The 15,513-nt window shown below is 52.9% G+C and overlaps 1 protein-coding gene across 1 annotated transcript; it reads left to right on the top strand.

Moving 5' to 3' along the window:
• Window positions 1-4,075: 4,075 nt before the first annotated feature.
• On the top strand, window positions 4,076-12,556 carry CRX (cone-rod homeobox). Its single transcript, XM_032795666.1, has 3 exons — window positions 4,076-4,172; window positions 9,584-9,735; window positions 11,933-12,556. Exons 1-3 carry the CDS (start codon window positions 4,076-4,078, stop codon window positions 12,554-12,556), a joined length of 873 nt encoding a protein of 290 aa, XP_032651557.1.
• Window positions 12,557-15,513: the final 2,957 nt, after the last annotated feature.

Raw genomic sequence — 15,513 nt, 5'->3', positions numbered from 1 at the left:
TGACTTGTCAGCGAAATCACCAGAATTATTTGTATAAAAGATTTGGAAGAAAAAACATGGGCATTTAAACTGGTTCTGTTTGGGGGGCGGGGAGAATTTATTAACAGAATCATCTTAGATTGCTGTCATTTCAGATCTGAGAGTTCCCGATGAAAAGTGCTATACAAGAACTAGATAATAATTCGTAACTCGGGGTCACATTTTCAATAGCACCCAAGTGACTTTGACTTTGGTGGCCCTTGTGAAAAACTGGACAGTAAATTCCTCTATCACTTAGATGCTTTTGCAAATTTTAGTCTACATTTGTCAGCCAAAAGGAGAAAAAAATGGTTTTTGAAAATACCTTCCAAGGCATGTTAAGAAAATAGTGGCCATAGATCAAAGTCCATCTAGCCCTGTATCCTGTCTTCCAACAATGGCCAATGGCAGGTTTCCCAGAGGGAATGAACAGAACAGGGAATCACCAAGTGATCCCAAGAGTTTTCCCCTCAATACATCAGTTGGTTCTAAAAGGCTTTTTCTGGATTTCTCTCTTCTAATGGGCTCTATTTTTGATTTAGTTGTGGTGGGGTTTGGTGTTTTTTGGTTGGTTTTGGTTTTTTGCTCTCAGATTAGTTTTTCCTCTGATCAAATCTGGAAATGCAAAAATTCATCACTGCCTTGTTTACAGACTTCACTCCAGAGTCAACATGCAGCTTTAGAAGCTGGAGGCTGCTTAGTAAGGTGCAAATGAGTTGCTAACTGTCAGTCTATCAGTCCATTCCCCCCCACCCCGTCCACTTGTTTACAAGCCCTCAGAAACTTGCCAGGCAAGGCAGCTAATGACAGAGGATGGCAAATTGCAATCAAGGGGCTGTTTTAGGAGGAAGTTTGGTTTAACTTTCATTATTTTTTGAGATTACCCACTGTGTATTTTCATGGAGAGAATAAGGAATTAGCTGGACCCCTCTGTCCTCACCCAAAATCAGCACAGGCCAGAAATCCTGGCTCAAGGCAAAAATAGCAGCCCCCAGATGAATAAAGACCCATCTTCGTGGCATTTTGGGATTTATTTTGATGAATAGGTTTTAAGGCCGGAAGGAGCCATTAAGATCTTGTGACCTACGCTTCCCCCATCTGAGAAATCCAAGCAGCAATTCCCGCACCAGACTCCATAACTGACGGGCGTCTTTTACAAAGACGCCCCAGCTCAATTCTAAGGTTGGGTGGAAAATCCCCCCAGTCCCTCAGGAGGGTGTCCCAACGTGGCCAATCTGCAGTCGTGGGACCCCGGGAACGAGGTGGTTTCTCCGAGTTCAGCTTGCCAGTTCTGTTTCTAGCTCGCAGGGCTGCGGAAAACCTGTAACGGCTCCAACACCAGAAATTAAAAGGCCCCACATTCTGAGAGGCTTTGAAGATCTCGTGATTTCTTAAGCCAAACTTGTGATTTGTTTGGGGGGTTTTGGAGCCTGACGCCCGATTTTTTTAATGCTTGGGCTTGGCAATGGTAGGTTAACTGCTCTTGCTGTTAAAAGGGTGTCTCTTGTTTCCAGACAACTTACCGCCATCTTATCTTTCTTTTAGTTTTATTGTGATAGCCGCTGGGGCCCCAGTCATGGGCCAGGCCCCTACTGTGCCAGGCACTGTACATTTTTGTTTCCATTCGGTATATTACAGTAGCACCGTGATCCAGGCTCCATTGTGCCAGGTGCTGTACATTTTTTGTTTCTGTTAGGTGTGTTACAGTAACACATAGGCACTGCAGGCATGGGCCAGACCCCTACTGTGCCTGGTGCTGTACGTTTTTTTGCTTTAGGTGTATTATCGTAGCACCATGGTCCAGGCTCCATTGTGCCAGGTTCTGTACGAATGAAGCCCAGGATCTCGGATCTCGTTTTGTCTCTGTCTCCTAGATGAAAGAGCCCTTTGCTCTCAGAAGTCACCCCCTGTGGGTCTTTTCAAGTCCAGCTGAGCTCTGGACTCTGGCTGATCCAAATCCACAAAATTTAGGAAGCCCGAGGTGGGGGGGGGGGGGGCGGGGAGATTCTGTTAAATGGCTCTTCTCCTATTGAAACTTCCCAGCAGCCAAACTCAAGGGAAACCTCCCCCATGGTGAAGGCAGCCTCGCCAGGGCTCATTTTGTTTTATTTCGTTTGGTTTGTCTCGTTGGAACCCGTTTCTCGGGGCTCAGACCTGGCCAAGGAAAGGCATCGAATCCGTTCGTGATTTATGAGCGTTTTCTGGGCCGTGCTTATCACCAGCCCTGTTATTAACCAGAACGAGTGCAATAAAATATGGCTTGGCCTGGCATGAGTTCTCGTGTTCCCCCGGCGGGAGCTGGAATGGTACAGACGGAGCGACGGAGGGACGGCGCAGTTTCCCTCTCCTCTCCTGAATCCATCTGAGGATGGAACAGCTCCGACAACAGCAGCAAGTGAAGGCAAAAGGAAACAAGAAAGCAAGTGCTCATCTACGCTAGCAAAACAGCCTCCTAGTTTTCAGACGCTGTTGGGTGCTCAGACAATCGTGAGCCGTTTGCACGAAGTGCTCGCACCTCACGCCGTGTCCGGGACTGGGTGGGAATTAGACCAAAACCGCCGTGATTAGATCTGCTCCTAGCAGATGGCTCTAAAATGCTCAAGGGTGAGCCACACGAGGGCTACCTCTTGGGGGGACGTTAACGTGGGGTGGGCCAGGATGGGCATTTAGGCACTATTTTCGAAGGGAAGGCCAGCGGTGGTGGGGCCTCATCTATAACCTGACACCAGCTGCCTTTCAGGGAGAGCTCTTCTTAGATTGATTGCTCGAGGCTTCTTTGGCATGGAACTGATTTATTTGTGTTATGTTGGCCCCTAAAGGCCCAGACCGAGATCGGGGCCCCCTTGTGCTGGGCGCTGCCCAGACCCTGACTGAGATCGGGGCCCTGTTATGCTGGGTGCTGCCCAGACCCTGACCAAGATCAGTGCCCCATCGTGCTGGGCTCTGGCCAGCCCCTGGCTGAGATCGGGGCCCCATTGTGCCAGGTGCTGCCCAGACCCTGGCCGAGATCAGGGCCCTGCCGTGCCAGATACTGCACAAAGAGTACCAGACAATCCGTTCCCCAAAGAGCTGACAATCACAATAGACAAGGAGTGGGAAGGGAAACTGAGGCACTAACTGGGGCAGCAACTTACACATCAGTTCACTGGCAGAACTGGGACTAGAACCAAGTTTTCAGCATCTCCATCCCCTAGGGAGCTGGTCCCACCCCACAGGGTCTTGCTCCGACATTAAATTATTCCGTCAGCAAAATCCTGGTCTTCATACTTTGTACATTTCTTCACTAGCCTGTGCCCTGGAGCCCCTGATGATCCTGGGCCCACTCCCTCAGCTGGCATAAATTGGAACAGCTGCCTCCCACTTCTAGGCTCTCAGCTGGTGTTAACGAGCGAATCTGGTCTGGTTCGCACCAGCTGAGGATCCGGCCTGATACTTGCAGCCAAAAACCCAGCCCCGCCCTACACTTCCCCCACACTTCTTCAGCAGATCTGTGATTTACACCTGAAAAGAACTGGACTGTGCAGAAGTTCCTGCCCTACTGAATAGAAACTGACCAGAGACCTTCTTTCTTACAGGGGTCGATTTAACTGGTGCGGTATGGACTGATGTTCCCGCGCATTTCCGGGGATGCCTCTTTGAGTCTCTTGCCTGCAGCCACCCCTTCTCCTGCCCCACACCCTGAGCTGTGTGTGTGCGTCTGCTGCCCATGCGAAGGAGCAGCACAAAACGCTTGTCTTTGGCCCAGTGCGGGGGAGGGCGGGGAGGTTCGCTGGGCTTGAATGAGTTAATGGGAAGGGAAGTGTGGATTAAAGGGTTAACCAAAGTCTCCTTCAACCCTGGTCCTTGAAGGTGTGAAGTCCCCGTGCTGCCTTCTCACCATTGGATGAGCCTTTCCCTGAGCTCCCGCTGGCCGCTTTTAGAGGAGGGTGCCCACAATTTCTGGGTGTGTCTTTTCCTCTCCCCACTCTGCAGCGAGCCTGGGCAGCTGAGCGGATTGGAATAACCTAGTGTCCCAGTCCCAGGAGAAGGAGCCCTTCGGGATCGCCAGTTTCTGAGCATGATGTCCTATATGAAGCAGCCTCATTACGCAGTCAATGGGTTAACCCTAGCGGGACCGGGCATGGACCTGCTCCATTCCGCCGTGGGATACCCAAGTAAGTGCCTTTCCGCAATTCCCCCGTGGGCACTCAGAGACTAGGGTCCCGGAGGCCACTGAAGGACCTGCCGTCAATTTCAGATCTGTCAATTTCTGGGGAGTGGGTTGTGGGTTAGGGTGAGCAGAGAGCAAGTGTGAAAAATCAGGGGTGAGAATAGAATCCTATATAAGACCAAGTCCCGAATATCGGGACATCTGGTCACCCTGTTGTGGTTGTTGGGGGAAAGAAACCAATTATTGTAGAGAGAGGGAAATAAGCTAGTTACTATTCTCTAGCCAGCAAAAGGCCCAGTTCTAATCGCACAGAGCTGAGGGCACCAGTTTCTGTTCAATGGAGTGTGTGAAATAGGCCAGTTACAATTATCACACATCAAAGAAATTCTTTATTCTCGGGGAGATGTTAGCGTTGTCCGGAGCTTTATCTTGCATGAGTGAAGGAGACTAGTTCTTCTGCAGCCACTGGAAAAAGCAAACAGCTGTTGTTATAATTCTAGAGAAAGAAAGCAAAGTCAACTGGTTATTATAATAACTACAGCTAAATAAACCAGGTACCATGAGACTGGCAAAGTCAGCTAGCCCAGTTATTCTCTAGCGACTGAGATCAGCCAGTTATTCTAGAGAGTGTTTGGCTCACTGGATAATAATTGGTTTATTTCACTTAAACGAGTTAGGTTTATTTCACCCACTCTCTGTGATCCATTTATTTTCCCTTTTCATTATGATTATTGGAGACTGACCAGTTGTCAGAGTGAAACAGTCACCCAGAAGAGACGGGGGTTTGATTTGTAGAACATTATTCAGAGATATTTTGACAGAGGTCCCCTGAGAGCCCAGGGTTGCCTTTGGGAATCTGTGATCAGAGGCCTTCTGCTGTCCTTGCATTCCTGTCGCCCTCTTACTGAACGCCGAACCCTGGCCTGCAAACAGTTTATTGTCATTTGGGCTTTATTAAAGTTTTAAAGTCAGCAGTACGCAAGCTGAGGTGGAAATGGAAACTCAGCTGTTCACTTGTTTACAAACTTGAAGCTGCATCATCAGTAGAAATCAACTGCTAAAAAGCCAGATAGCCCGGCTGGTCTCCTGGCCACGGATTCTTTCCTTAGGTTAGGGGCTTACTGCCATTGTTTATGTGAAATGATTTACGTCCCCAAATCTCCTTGCTGTTCTCCGGCCAACCGCCCAACACAACTTAAAGTCGTGTGGATCAGTCGGCTCGTGCACTGTGGGCTGCATGGTATTTTCACTTTATTGGAGGAAACAAAACATCAACATGCTCAAAAATATCTAAATAGCGGTAGAGAGTGGAAGGCAAAGGTAGGGACCCCAGATATGATAATCAAAGAGAACTGAAGCCCAGTTCAGTGTCCAGACGTGCCAAGAGAAAAACGAATCTCTAGAGTGAATTGTGGGATTGGAAGAAAACACAATCTGAACGGTAAATGGATCTTAGTAAATCTACTGTCTTCTAAAACCAACAACGAGGCCCTACTAGTGTGCAGAGTGGTTCTCAACCAGGGGTCCGGGGTCCTCTGGGGGGCTGTGGGCAGGTTTCAGTGGGTCTGCCAAGCCTGGCAGGCATTAGACCCGCTAGAGCCCAGGGCAGAAAGCCAAAGCCCCCTGTGCAGAATTGCAGCCCAGAGCCCCATGCCCCATCACCCAGGGCTAAAGCCAAAGATTGAACAACTTCGCTTCTAAGTGCCCCCTGTGGTGTGGGGCCCTGGGCAAGTGTCCTGCTTGCTACCCCCTAACGCTAGCTCTGGCTTTTATATGCAAAAAAACAGCTGAGCCCTGGAGTTTTTATAGCATGTTAGGGGGCCTCAGAAAGAACAAGGTTGAGAACCCCTGGTGTGTGGTATTCTCAGTTCAAAACTCGAGTAAAATCCAGATATACGCAACTGATCCGAACAGAGCCCCTGTCCTGCTGTCAGAGCTTACAGGTAAATCTTCACTGAAGCCAGAATTTAGGCTGTGGAAGTGAGTGTTCACTGAACCTCTCAGAGTTGGATCTTCTATAAAGCAATTGGATTAATTGTTGGAAAACATTTTTGGAAGAGGAAAAGTTTTGAAAATTCGACCCCTTTTTAAAAAGAAGCCCTTCTCTTCCCTTTTATTTGCTTTTGATTCAACTTCGAGGGACGGTTGCGATGCACTTTGTACTTCGGGCAAACGCCGCTTGGATTGTTTTTGTCAGATGTAAATTCATTTTGTTTCTGGTTTTTGTTGCTCAAAATGTCCTCACATTTTTAAAGATTCCTTTCCCCTCACCTAACGTACATAATTGTCACAACAAACACAAAAGCATAAAAAAGCCCTAGAAGCTTTTGAAGTTGAATCAGAATGTTATTCATTACAATATCATTTTATTTTAATGTTAATATACTAAAGCCCCAAATGTTTGGGAAGTTTAATCAGCATATTAATTCAAATATTATTTTATTTATTTTATTAATTCTGTATTCTTTAAACCCCTGAAAAGTTGAGCCATTTAATCAGAATGCTATTAATTTCAATAATATTTTATTAAAAGTATATTCAGTAAACTCTAAAAGCTTTAGAAATATTAATAGAATCATGTTAATTAAATATACTCTTATGAATTTTATTTTTTATTGATATATTAATTAAAGTCCTAGAAGTTTCACTGGAAATCATGAAGGCTGGAAAAGCAGAAGGCAAATAAAAAGAACCCAACGTTTATTATTCCCTCCCCCTAAAATCTCATGGTTTTTAAGTCCGTCTCATGGTTTTTGGGGAACCTGCCCCATGATTTTTGAATGTTTGGGGTTGGTGATTCTGAGCCCCTTTGGGGTTAGAATAGGATCTCTTACCCTTGCATAAGACAAGCCCTGTTTGAGCTACCAGATGCAGCTAGTGTGCACGTGTTAGAGACAATTCCAGGCTTTGTAGTTGAGTGTTTCTCAAATGCGGCCACCAGGGGCTTTTCTTGCAGCCACAGGGCTTAATTTGCCCCCAGGCTTGGTAGGGCTGAGTAAGTCTGCTATGACGAGTGATACTCGTTAATATCAGTTGTCACAGCAGATTTACCAGCTAGCAAGAAATAAATTGCAATGATTGTGACATGTCTGTGCATATTGATTTGGTTTTCCTAAAGCTAATTAAACTTTGGTGAGAGATGAGCTGGCTCTGTGCGATGCGAGTGCAAATGGCTCTCATTCCGGTTCCCTGGGGTGTTCCACTCCGCGGTGCCCGGGTGAGATGGCAGCACAAGCTGCAGACTGAGAAGCTGAATGTGTTTCTCAGAGATGACGCCGGCGAGAAAGTTCAGAGCCAAGCTTGGCCCAACATTGCGGGGGATTTCTGGGTTCCCAGTTATAGGATCTCCCAGCTCTAAGCATGGATGCAGGAGAAACGTGTGACCTAGTGCAGGGTTCCTCTAATCTCAACCCTGCGTCCCAATGCACACGCATCCCGAGCAGTCTGGGTATGCATCACGTGTGATGCATGGCCACATGGTCGTGAGTTTCAAAAGTGACTTGGCATTAGATGGCCCAAACCTGAGGCTCCTGAAAGATCTGATTTTCACGCAGTGCTAACCACCTCCCCCTGGCTACACCCTGAAAGGCAGGTGGAGACTCAAAATAAGGAGAGGTCTAAAGTCACTAGTCATTAAACCCCCGTGGCCTCACTCTCCGCGGGCTCTGAGTCCCCATTGCAACGGGTGTGAATCAGGAGTAGCTGCACTAAACGCCCAGCCCAGTGCTGTTCATGGCCCCTTGCACACCCAGCCCAGTGCCGTGCACGGCCCCATGCACGGCCCCTTGCACACCCAGCCCAGTGCCATTCATGGCCCCTTGCACACTCAGCCCAGTGCCGTGCACCGGCCCTTGCACACGCAGCCCAGTGCACTGCCCCTTGCATGCCCAGCCCAATGCCATGCACAGTCCCTTGCATGCCCAGCCCAGTGCCGTGCACTGCCCCTTGCATGCCCAGCCCAGTGCCATGCACGGCCCCTTGCACGCCCAGCCCAGCCCAGTGCTGTGCACTGACCCTTGCACACACAGCCCAGTGCACTGCCCCTTGCACACCCACTCGCCCCAGTGCAATGAGAGTGACCCTCTCATGATGGCATTTTGCCCTCCCTTTGCCCTGATGCAAACGGCCACATGGCAACTTGTGCAAATGAAAGCAGCGCCGAGCCCAAATGGCCAAATTAAATCACCTCTCCAGACAGCCAGGGTCCCTCTGGCATCCTCCACAGGCCCCACCCCACCCCCGTGCACCCTCCAGCCCTGCTCTGCATGCAGCCAGGCCAACGACTGCATCAGAAAGGAAAGGCTGATCTGCAGGACAGAGCCACGGGAAAGGCTGCTGGGGCCTTCGCACTGACAGACACGGGCGGCTCTGACCCTCCTCGGAGCATCCGAGCCCCTCACAGGCTGTAACACAGCCTGGCCAGGCCCTAGCAGGGCTTCCGTAAATCACACACTGGGTTTTTGGGGGGATTTTCCAGACCCACCCACCCCTCGTAATGCTGAAACAAACGTGCCAAAATAATGGCCCACCCTTCCCCTGCCACGCGATGGGTGGAGCCCTCATCTCCACTGGCGAGTGGGAAACTGAGGCACAGAGCGATGGCAGCCTAGTTCCTGCAAGGTCATTGATCCTGAGCCTGGTGGTCTAACCACTAGACTCTCCTATCTTCTGAGCTACAAATGGCTTTGCCTTAGCCAAGGTCTCTTTCGCTGGTAACAAATTGCTCAGAGCTGTGGAGCGGCCCAGAAATCCCACGGCTGAGTGATTACAATTATTTGGTAGGTGTATTACGGTAGCGCCTCGGTGCCAAGTTGTGGGCCAGGCCCCCTGGCGCTAGGCACTGTACATTATTCATTAGGTGTATTACGGTAGCATCCCAGTCGCAGAGCAGGCCCCCCTGGTGCTAGGCGCTGTTCATTATTTATGAGGTGTATTACGGTAGTACCTCAGTCACGGGCCAGGCCCCCTGGCGCTAGGTGCTGTATGTAATTTATTAGGTGTATTACGGTAGCACCTCAGTCACGGGCCAGGCCCCCTGGCGCTAGGTGCTGTATATAATTTATTAGGTGTATTACGGTAGCACCTCAGTCACGGGCCAGGCCCCCTGGCGCTAGGTGCTGTATGTAATTTATTAGGTGTATTACGGTAGTGCCCCACTTGTGGCCCAGGACCCCCTAGTGCAAGGTGTTGTATGTTATTTATTAGATGTATTATGGTAATGCAGAGGCACAAGCTACCTGCCCCCCTCACCGTGCCCTGCGGAGTGGGGGGGGGGTCACGGAAGGGCAGGGAGAGGCAGATGCCTGGGGGGAGCACTTCTTGCTGCTCCTCCAGCTGCCTACTCCGGGGACAACCCCCTCAGCTTGTCCGTCCCACCCTGAGGACAGCGGGCGTAACCATCTCCCCACCCCCCAGCCACCCCGCGGAAGCAGCGGCGCGAGCGGACGACTTTCACGCGGGCCCAGCTGGACATTCTGGAGGCACTTTTCGCTAAGACCCGCTACCCCGACATCTTCATGCGAGAGGAGGTAGCGCTCAAGATCAACCTGCCGGAGTCCCGGGTGCAGGTGAGGATGGGAGCCCAGACTGACCCCTGGCCGGACGGGGGTGTGTGTGTGCCTGTGTATGTGTATATACTACTGTCCCCTTCTGGGAAGTATGTGAGTACACATGGCTGACTGCTGCCCTCTGCTGGGTGGAATCGGAACTGCTCACCTGGGTGTCATAAGCCCTATACTGCTGACAGCTGATGGGAATCCTCCTTCAGCAGTGTGCTGGGGTTTGGGAGCAGGTTGAGTTCTATGTGCAGCTCCCAGCAGCCACTGGGGAAATCCTAGCTCACAACGGAGTTGAAACAAGATTTTACATCCCCTGTGGGGCCCCACAAATGTAACCCAATGTGTGTGATATCAAGAGGGGAGTGTTTGTCCAGCCCAGAAAGGCGGCCACCTCTGGAGAGGAGCCGGGGGCTGTGCTATGAACCTTGCAGGGCTGGATAGGAGCCGAAGTCCAGGGAAGCTGTGGGGGATTTGGGAGGATGAACGTGGTTCTCCCAGCTGGGCGCGTGAGTAAACACCTGGACTCTTCGCAAGCTGGCCATGGGAAGGCAGGTCTGTGGTATTTGTCTCTGCTGGACGATGGCATCGGGCCAGCCCTGCCTGGGAGGGGAGAGCGCCCCCTACTGAGCCCCCCACCCCAGTCCCTGCTGCACAGCGCCCCCTAGCGCTGCCCTATGGCATTGGGGTCAGCACTGACTGCCCGGGAGAGCACCCCTTGCTGTGCCCCCAGCCCGCTCCCTGCCAACAGCCCACGGGCGGAGGCAATACTGTTGACTGACAGAAACTACAAAGTGGGTCACCCCCAGTTTAAGACTCTTTCATTCCAGTAAAACTGCCTCCGCATGAGGGGTCGGACCGATACGGCTGTCCCGGAAAAGTATCCCCTCCAGCTGACTCGGTTCTACGGGGACAAAATCCGTGTGTGGAGATCAGCTTTTGCTTCAGCCCAACGTTTACACCCCAAGGAGCTGCTTTTAAACCGAAACCAGAGCGTTCACCCCACCCTCTGGCATTGGGTTAAATAAACAGGTTTAAGCTAAATCAGTTTAGCTTTCCCATGTAGACAGAGCCTGGCTGCCTAGAGCTCAGAGCCGACTCAACAGCTGCCCAGAATGTCCACTGCCTCACCAACCCTGAGTGTTAACAGATCCCGAGATTTGGCTTAGAAATCATGCCATTTTTTTAAAAATTAGAAATCAGTAAAATTTGGATTGTTTTTAAATTTGCCATGTGAGATCTCCCAATAATTGGCCACCCTCTGTCTGCGTCGTACAGGAAACGGTCCGGGTTTCTCAGGAGACGTTTATGGGGCGAGTTCACCCCCTGACATGACAGCACAGGGCTAAGCCCAGAATGCAGAGTTTACAGCCTCGGCAGGATTTAGAAGTCGCTTTCCCGTCTCTTAGACTTGGGTCAACTTCCCAGGGAACGAGAGAAGTTAATCTTTGACATCTGCCCTTCGCCAGCTAATGCTGGAAATAAAGACCTGGATCCTGGGGTTGCACCTTCGCAGCCATTTTCGGAGGGATACAGAAAATAGCCACCTCCTGCCGATGCCCATGGGGGGGCGGGTGGAATTGTCTCCCTGGCGTCCGGCCGCTGAGCTGTCTGGGACTAGACCAGGCAGGCAGCAAATGGAGGGACCCAGAATGGGTTGGCTCCAGCCTTAATGGCTGTGAGTCACGCTGGGAAGGGACGAGTCCTGGGAACGGAGGTTGCCCAAGAACCAGAGAGAGAGAGTGTGTGTGTGTGTGTGTGCGCGCGTGCACACCACTGCCATCTGCTGGACAGACTCAGCAATGCGCCACTCTGTATCCTAGGCTCTATACTGCTAAGGTTCCGTGAAGATTGCGGGCCGGGAGGGGTGTGTGGGGTGTGGGTGTGGGTGACTTTTGGATGAGGGGCCTCTGAGTTCTACCCTGCTCCTGCCAGGAAATCCCCAGCACTCGACGCTCTCAGGGTCCTGATATTATGGGGGGTTCTAGAGGCTCGCCCTGCAGCCTCAGTTTCCCTCTCTGCTTTGGTATAATGCCAGTAGCAGCTGGCTCTGTTCCGCCCTAGCTCTCAGGGCAGGCGGGAGGAGGGTGGTGGTGAGGGGAATTGTGGAGGGGGCGGAGGTGGACAGTGGTGGCTGTTACAGCTGGGCCATGGCTGGGGCAAAGGGACCCCCCCAGCTCCGTGACTCACCCCCCGCCTCTCCCGGCAGGTTTGGTTCAAGAACCGACGGGCCAAGTGCCGCCAGCAGCAGCAGCAGAGCAGCGGCCAGGCCAAGGCGCGCCCAGCCAAGAAGAAGAGCTCGCCGGCCCGGGAAACCAGCTCGGAAACCAGCACCAATGGGCAGTACACCCCCCCGCCCGCCGGCACCTCAGGCACCCCCAGCTCCACGGCCAGCGCCACCGTCTCCATCTGGAGCCCGGCCTCCATCTCCCCCATCCCCGACCCCCTGGCCTCCTCGGCCACCCCCTGCATGCAGCGCTCCGCCGCCTACCCCATGACCTACACCCAGGCCACTGGCTACCCCCAGAGCTACGCCGGCTCGTCCTCCTACTTCACCGGCCTGGACTGCGGCTCCTACCTCTCGCCCATGCACCCGCAGCTCTCCGCCCCTGGCGCTGCCCTGAGCCCCATTGCCGCCCCGGGTATGGGCAGCCACCTCAGCCAGTCCCCGGCCTCCCTGTCCAGCCAGGGCTTCAGCACGGCCGGCCTGAGCTTCGGCTCGATGGATTGCTTAGACTACAAGGATCAGACGGCCTCTTGGAAACTCAACTTCAATGCCACGGACTGCTTGGATTACAAAGATCAGAGTTCCTGGAAGTTCCAGGTGTTGTGAAGTGGCAGGAGGCACCCAGGGAGATGCCCCCATCCGTTGTTTCCCCCACCCACCCTCCGAAGGCCCGTCCTTCCTCTCCCCGCTGCCACCCTCCTCAAACCACCTTGGCTCCGACCCGCGTCCGTCGCTGGACTGAGATTGCACCCGGCGTCAGGGATCTCAGTGAGGGGGGATTCCCCCTGTCCCGGGATCACGGCAGGGATTTGCCCTTCCTTGGTGAGCAGCCGGAAACTTCCCCTGGTTGGTCGTTCGGTGGCTGAGAACCTCATCCCGCATGGCCACAGGGGCCCCTCGCGCCAGGCTGCACCGCGGGGTTTTCTTCCTACCCAAGCCCCGGACACGAAATCTGTCGAGGAGTCTCAGCCGGGATCCCGGCCTGCTGATTTCCTCGCGGCAGGGGCTGGCTGGTGTGGCAGCCTCCCCTGCCTGTACCACGCTCCCCAGGTGGCACCCGGGGCTGCAGAGGTGGAGGTGGGAAGTAGCCCCCCCGTCCCTTGCACATGTGGGGAGGGGGGGCTCCAGGTTCTGTCTTTCACGGTTTCTCTCTAGCCCTGGCCTGATCCTCCAAATGGGGGGGAGGGTCTGAGCGAAGAATGAAATAGGGCCTGGGGTGGAGCAGTTCGGTCAGGGCATGTGCTGCCAGGACTCCTGGGTTCTATTTCCGGTGCTGAGAGGGGAGCGAGGTTCAGAGAAGTGGGCCCTGGGAGTCAGTTCTCCTCAGCTTTATTTCCAGCCCTGCCAATGATTGGGTGTCAGATGTGCCACCCCATGCCTCGGTTTCCCCTTCTGTCCTGCCCTCTCTTTGCAGGGGCTGGGGATCTGGGGCTGGCCAGGGCGAAGGGTGTGTGCCGAGGTCACAGCCCAGTGAGGCTTAGGCAGCATCGGGTTTCCATCGGCTCCAGGTTCAGCTGCCCACAGTCCAGTCGTCTGAAACTGAGGTCCCGTCTCTGGCTGGCGACCTCGCCGGCCACGTCCTGCCAGAGAGGGGCTGTGCTCTGCTTTCCCCGCACTGCCTGGCTGGGACGCCAGCCGCTGAGCTCTGCCCCAGAGGTGGCAAGCGGGGCAGGGGACCGGGTCGCACTTGGCGGGGAGAGATCTATGCTGGGAGGCTGGCGTCACAAGCCGGGATCAAGGCCTGCCTGGCTGTTTGCAGGGAGGGGGGCTTTTTATTCTAGTCTCCATTTCCCCTCCCCTCTGGATATTTTGGGTGCAAAACCTCTTTTTTTGGGGGGGGTTAACTTGAAAGTGATGACAAATGTTTGACCCCCCCCCAAATCCACTGGAACACCTTGATTTTGAATGCTCCGGCCTCGCTGCCACCCGTCGCAAGCGACCAGGCCTTCGGGCTCTTTGCAGGGCTGGAAATTCTCTCTCCCATGGGAGTTAGGCACCTAAATACTTTGGAGGGTCTGGGGCAAAGCACAACTTCCCACCTGGAGGCCCCGATCCTGGAAGCCCCTGGCACGTGCCCCGGTGCCGTCGAGCTGGGTTCGGACCCTGCTGCTCTCGGACCCTGGTGGTAGGACTCCCCAAGAGGGGAACAGGATTGGGTCCGCCCTGGCTTGTGCGAGGGGAGAGCTGAGATGGGGACTAGCCAGGAGGTGGGGGAGCTCAGCCCGGATCCCTGCTCTCAAACACTCAGACGCTTTACCCGAATCAGCCTCATTTCCAGCCACGTTGTGGGGCAGGGGTCGGAGCCCAGCAGCGCGGACCTGACCCCGTTGCATTCACATGGAGCTTCCCCTGCCCTGTCATTGGGGGAGGGGGAGAATTGGGGCCGCTTTGCAGCCCGGTTTCCCCGTTGCCTTGCACACGCATTTACACTAGTGCAAAAGAAGCGTGAAACCGGATCTGTCCACACGTGTTCTGCACTAGTGGGTGCAAGACAATGGAGAACCCAACTCTTCCTTTTCTAATCAGGCCACTTGGACAGCTGCCCTTCCCCGGAGCTGGCTGCAGAGACGCTCCCCAGAGATGTAGCAGATTCGGATTCAGGTCCGTCTCTGCCTGAGGCAGACCTGCTGAGATCCGCCTGCGCCCGGCTCCCAGAGATCTGACCTGGAGTGACCATCTGCTCTGGGGACCTGGCCACGCACGTCTCCTTGCCGGGGGCTTGCATTTAAACCAGCCACCTCCCAGCTCCTTGTGGGGCCCGAACATCTCCGGTGGCCTCGTGCAATCACGTTCACCCGTGCAAAACACTGCGGCTCTGGTAGCACTTTGCAGCGGGGAAGCTGATGAGAGGTCTGGGGTGCTGACCGGCCGCATTTAGAATGTTTGTCTGTAAATAAAACCCCGAGACGTTGGGATGTTGGTTTAAGGCGGTTCTGTGGTTCTTTGTTCCGTTTCCACCGTCACCGACAAAGGCCGTTTTCCTTCAGTTCTTGGCTGGACACCTCAGTGGGTTTCAGTCCTGCTGCTCTTCCATTTGCAGAGAAGCACCCAACAACGGAGCTGCTACGTGGCCACATCCCTCAGCGTTAGGAGCTCACGTCTCCCTGTATTTTCATGCCTCTGTCGGTGGAAATGTTTAATTTTTTGCTGTTTCCTAGCCATAGGCTTGCTCCAGTCGGGTTTTTTTTTTAAAGAAACGGGGGCAAAAAAAATTTAAAAAATGACAATCAGAGACAATAAATATCTGTAAAGAATTTGATTGTTTTTTGTGTGCACTAAAGTATTGGCTTAAAACCAAGACGTCTGTTCTGTAAGTTGATGTAGAGGGGGGTTTAGACTAGTTTTGTTAGGTGCAAACTCCAGTGTCTGTCGGAGAAACAGAATTTCAATGCAAACCATTTTTGGTGACTCGATATTTATTGTTTTAGCGAGAGGCATTGCCTGTACCAGCCCCCAGGTTTTGGTGGTTTAAAAAGATTTGAAAAAATAAAAAAAAAATAAAAAACGTTGAAAGGAGTCTGAGTCCTGGGCTGGCTTGATTGGTTCTTGCAGTTGCTAATTTA

This window comes from Chelonoidis abingdonii, chromosome 11 (assembly GCF_003597395.2).
Source record: "Chelonoidis abingdonii isolate Lonesome George chromosome 11, CheloAbing_2.0, whole genome shotgun sequence".
In the NCBI taxonomy this organism is placed as follows: domain Eukaryota; kingdom Metazoa; phylum Chordata; order Testudines; family Testudinidae; genus Chelonoidis; species Chelonoidis abingdonii.
Note: the sequence above shows the minus strand (reverse complement) of the source record. Positions and strands in the feature narration are given on the sequence as shown.

Excerpts from the sequence above, each read along its gene's own strand:
- CRX (XM_032795666.1), top strand. The coding sequence starts at position 4,076 with ATGATGTCCTATATGAAGCAGCCTCATTACGCAGTCAATGGGTTAACC. Across the intron at positions 4,173-9,583 it reads TTCCGCCGTGGGATACCCAA|CCACCCCGCGGAAGCAGCGG; the intron begins GTAAGTGCCTTT and ends CCCACCCCCCAG. Across the intron at positions 9,736-11,932 it reads TGCCGGAGTCCCGGGTGCAG|GTTTGGTTCAAGAACCGACG; the intron begins GTGAGGATGGGA and ends CTCTCCCGGCAG.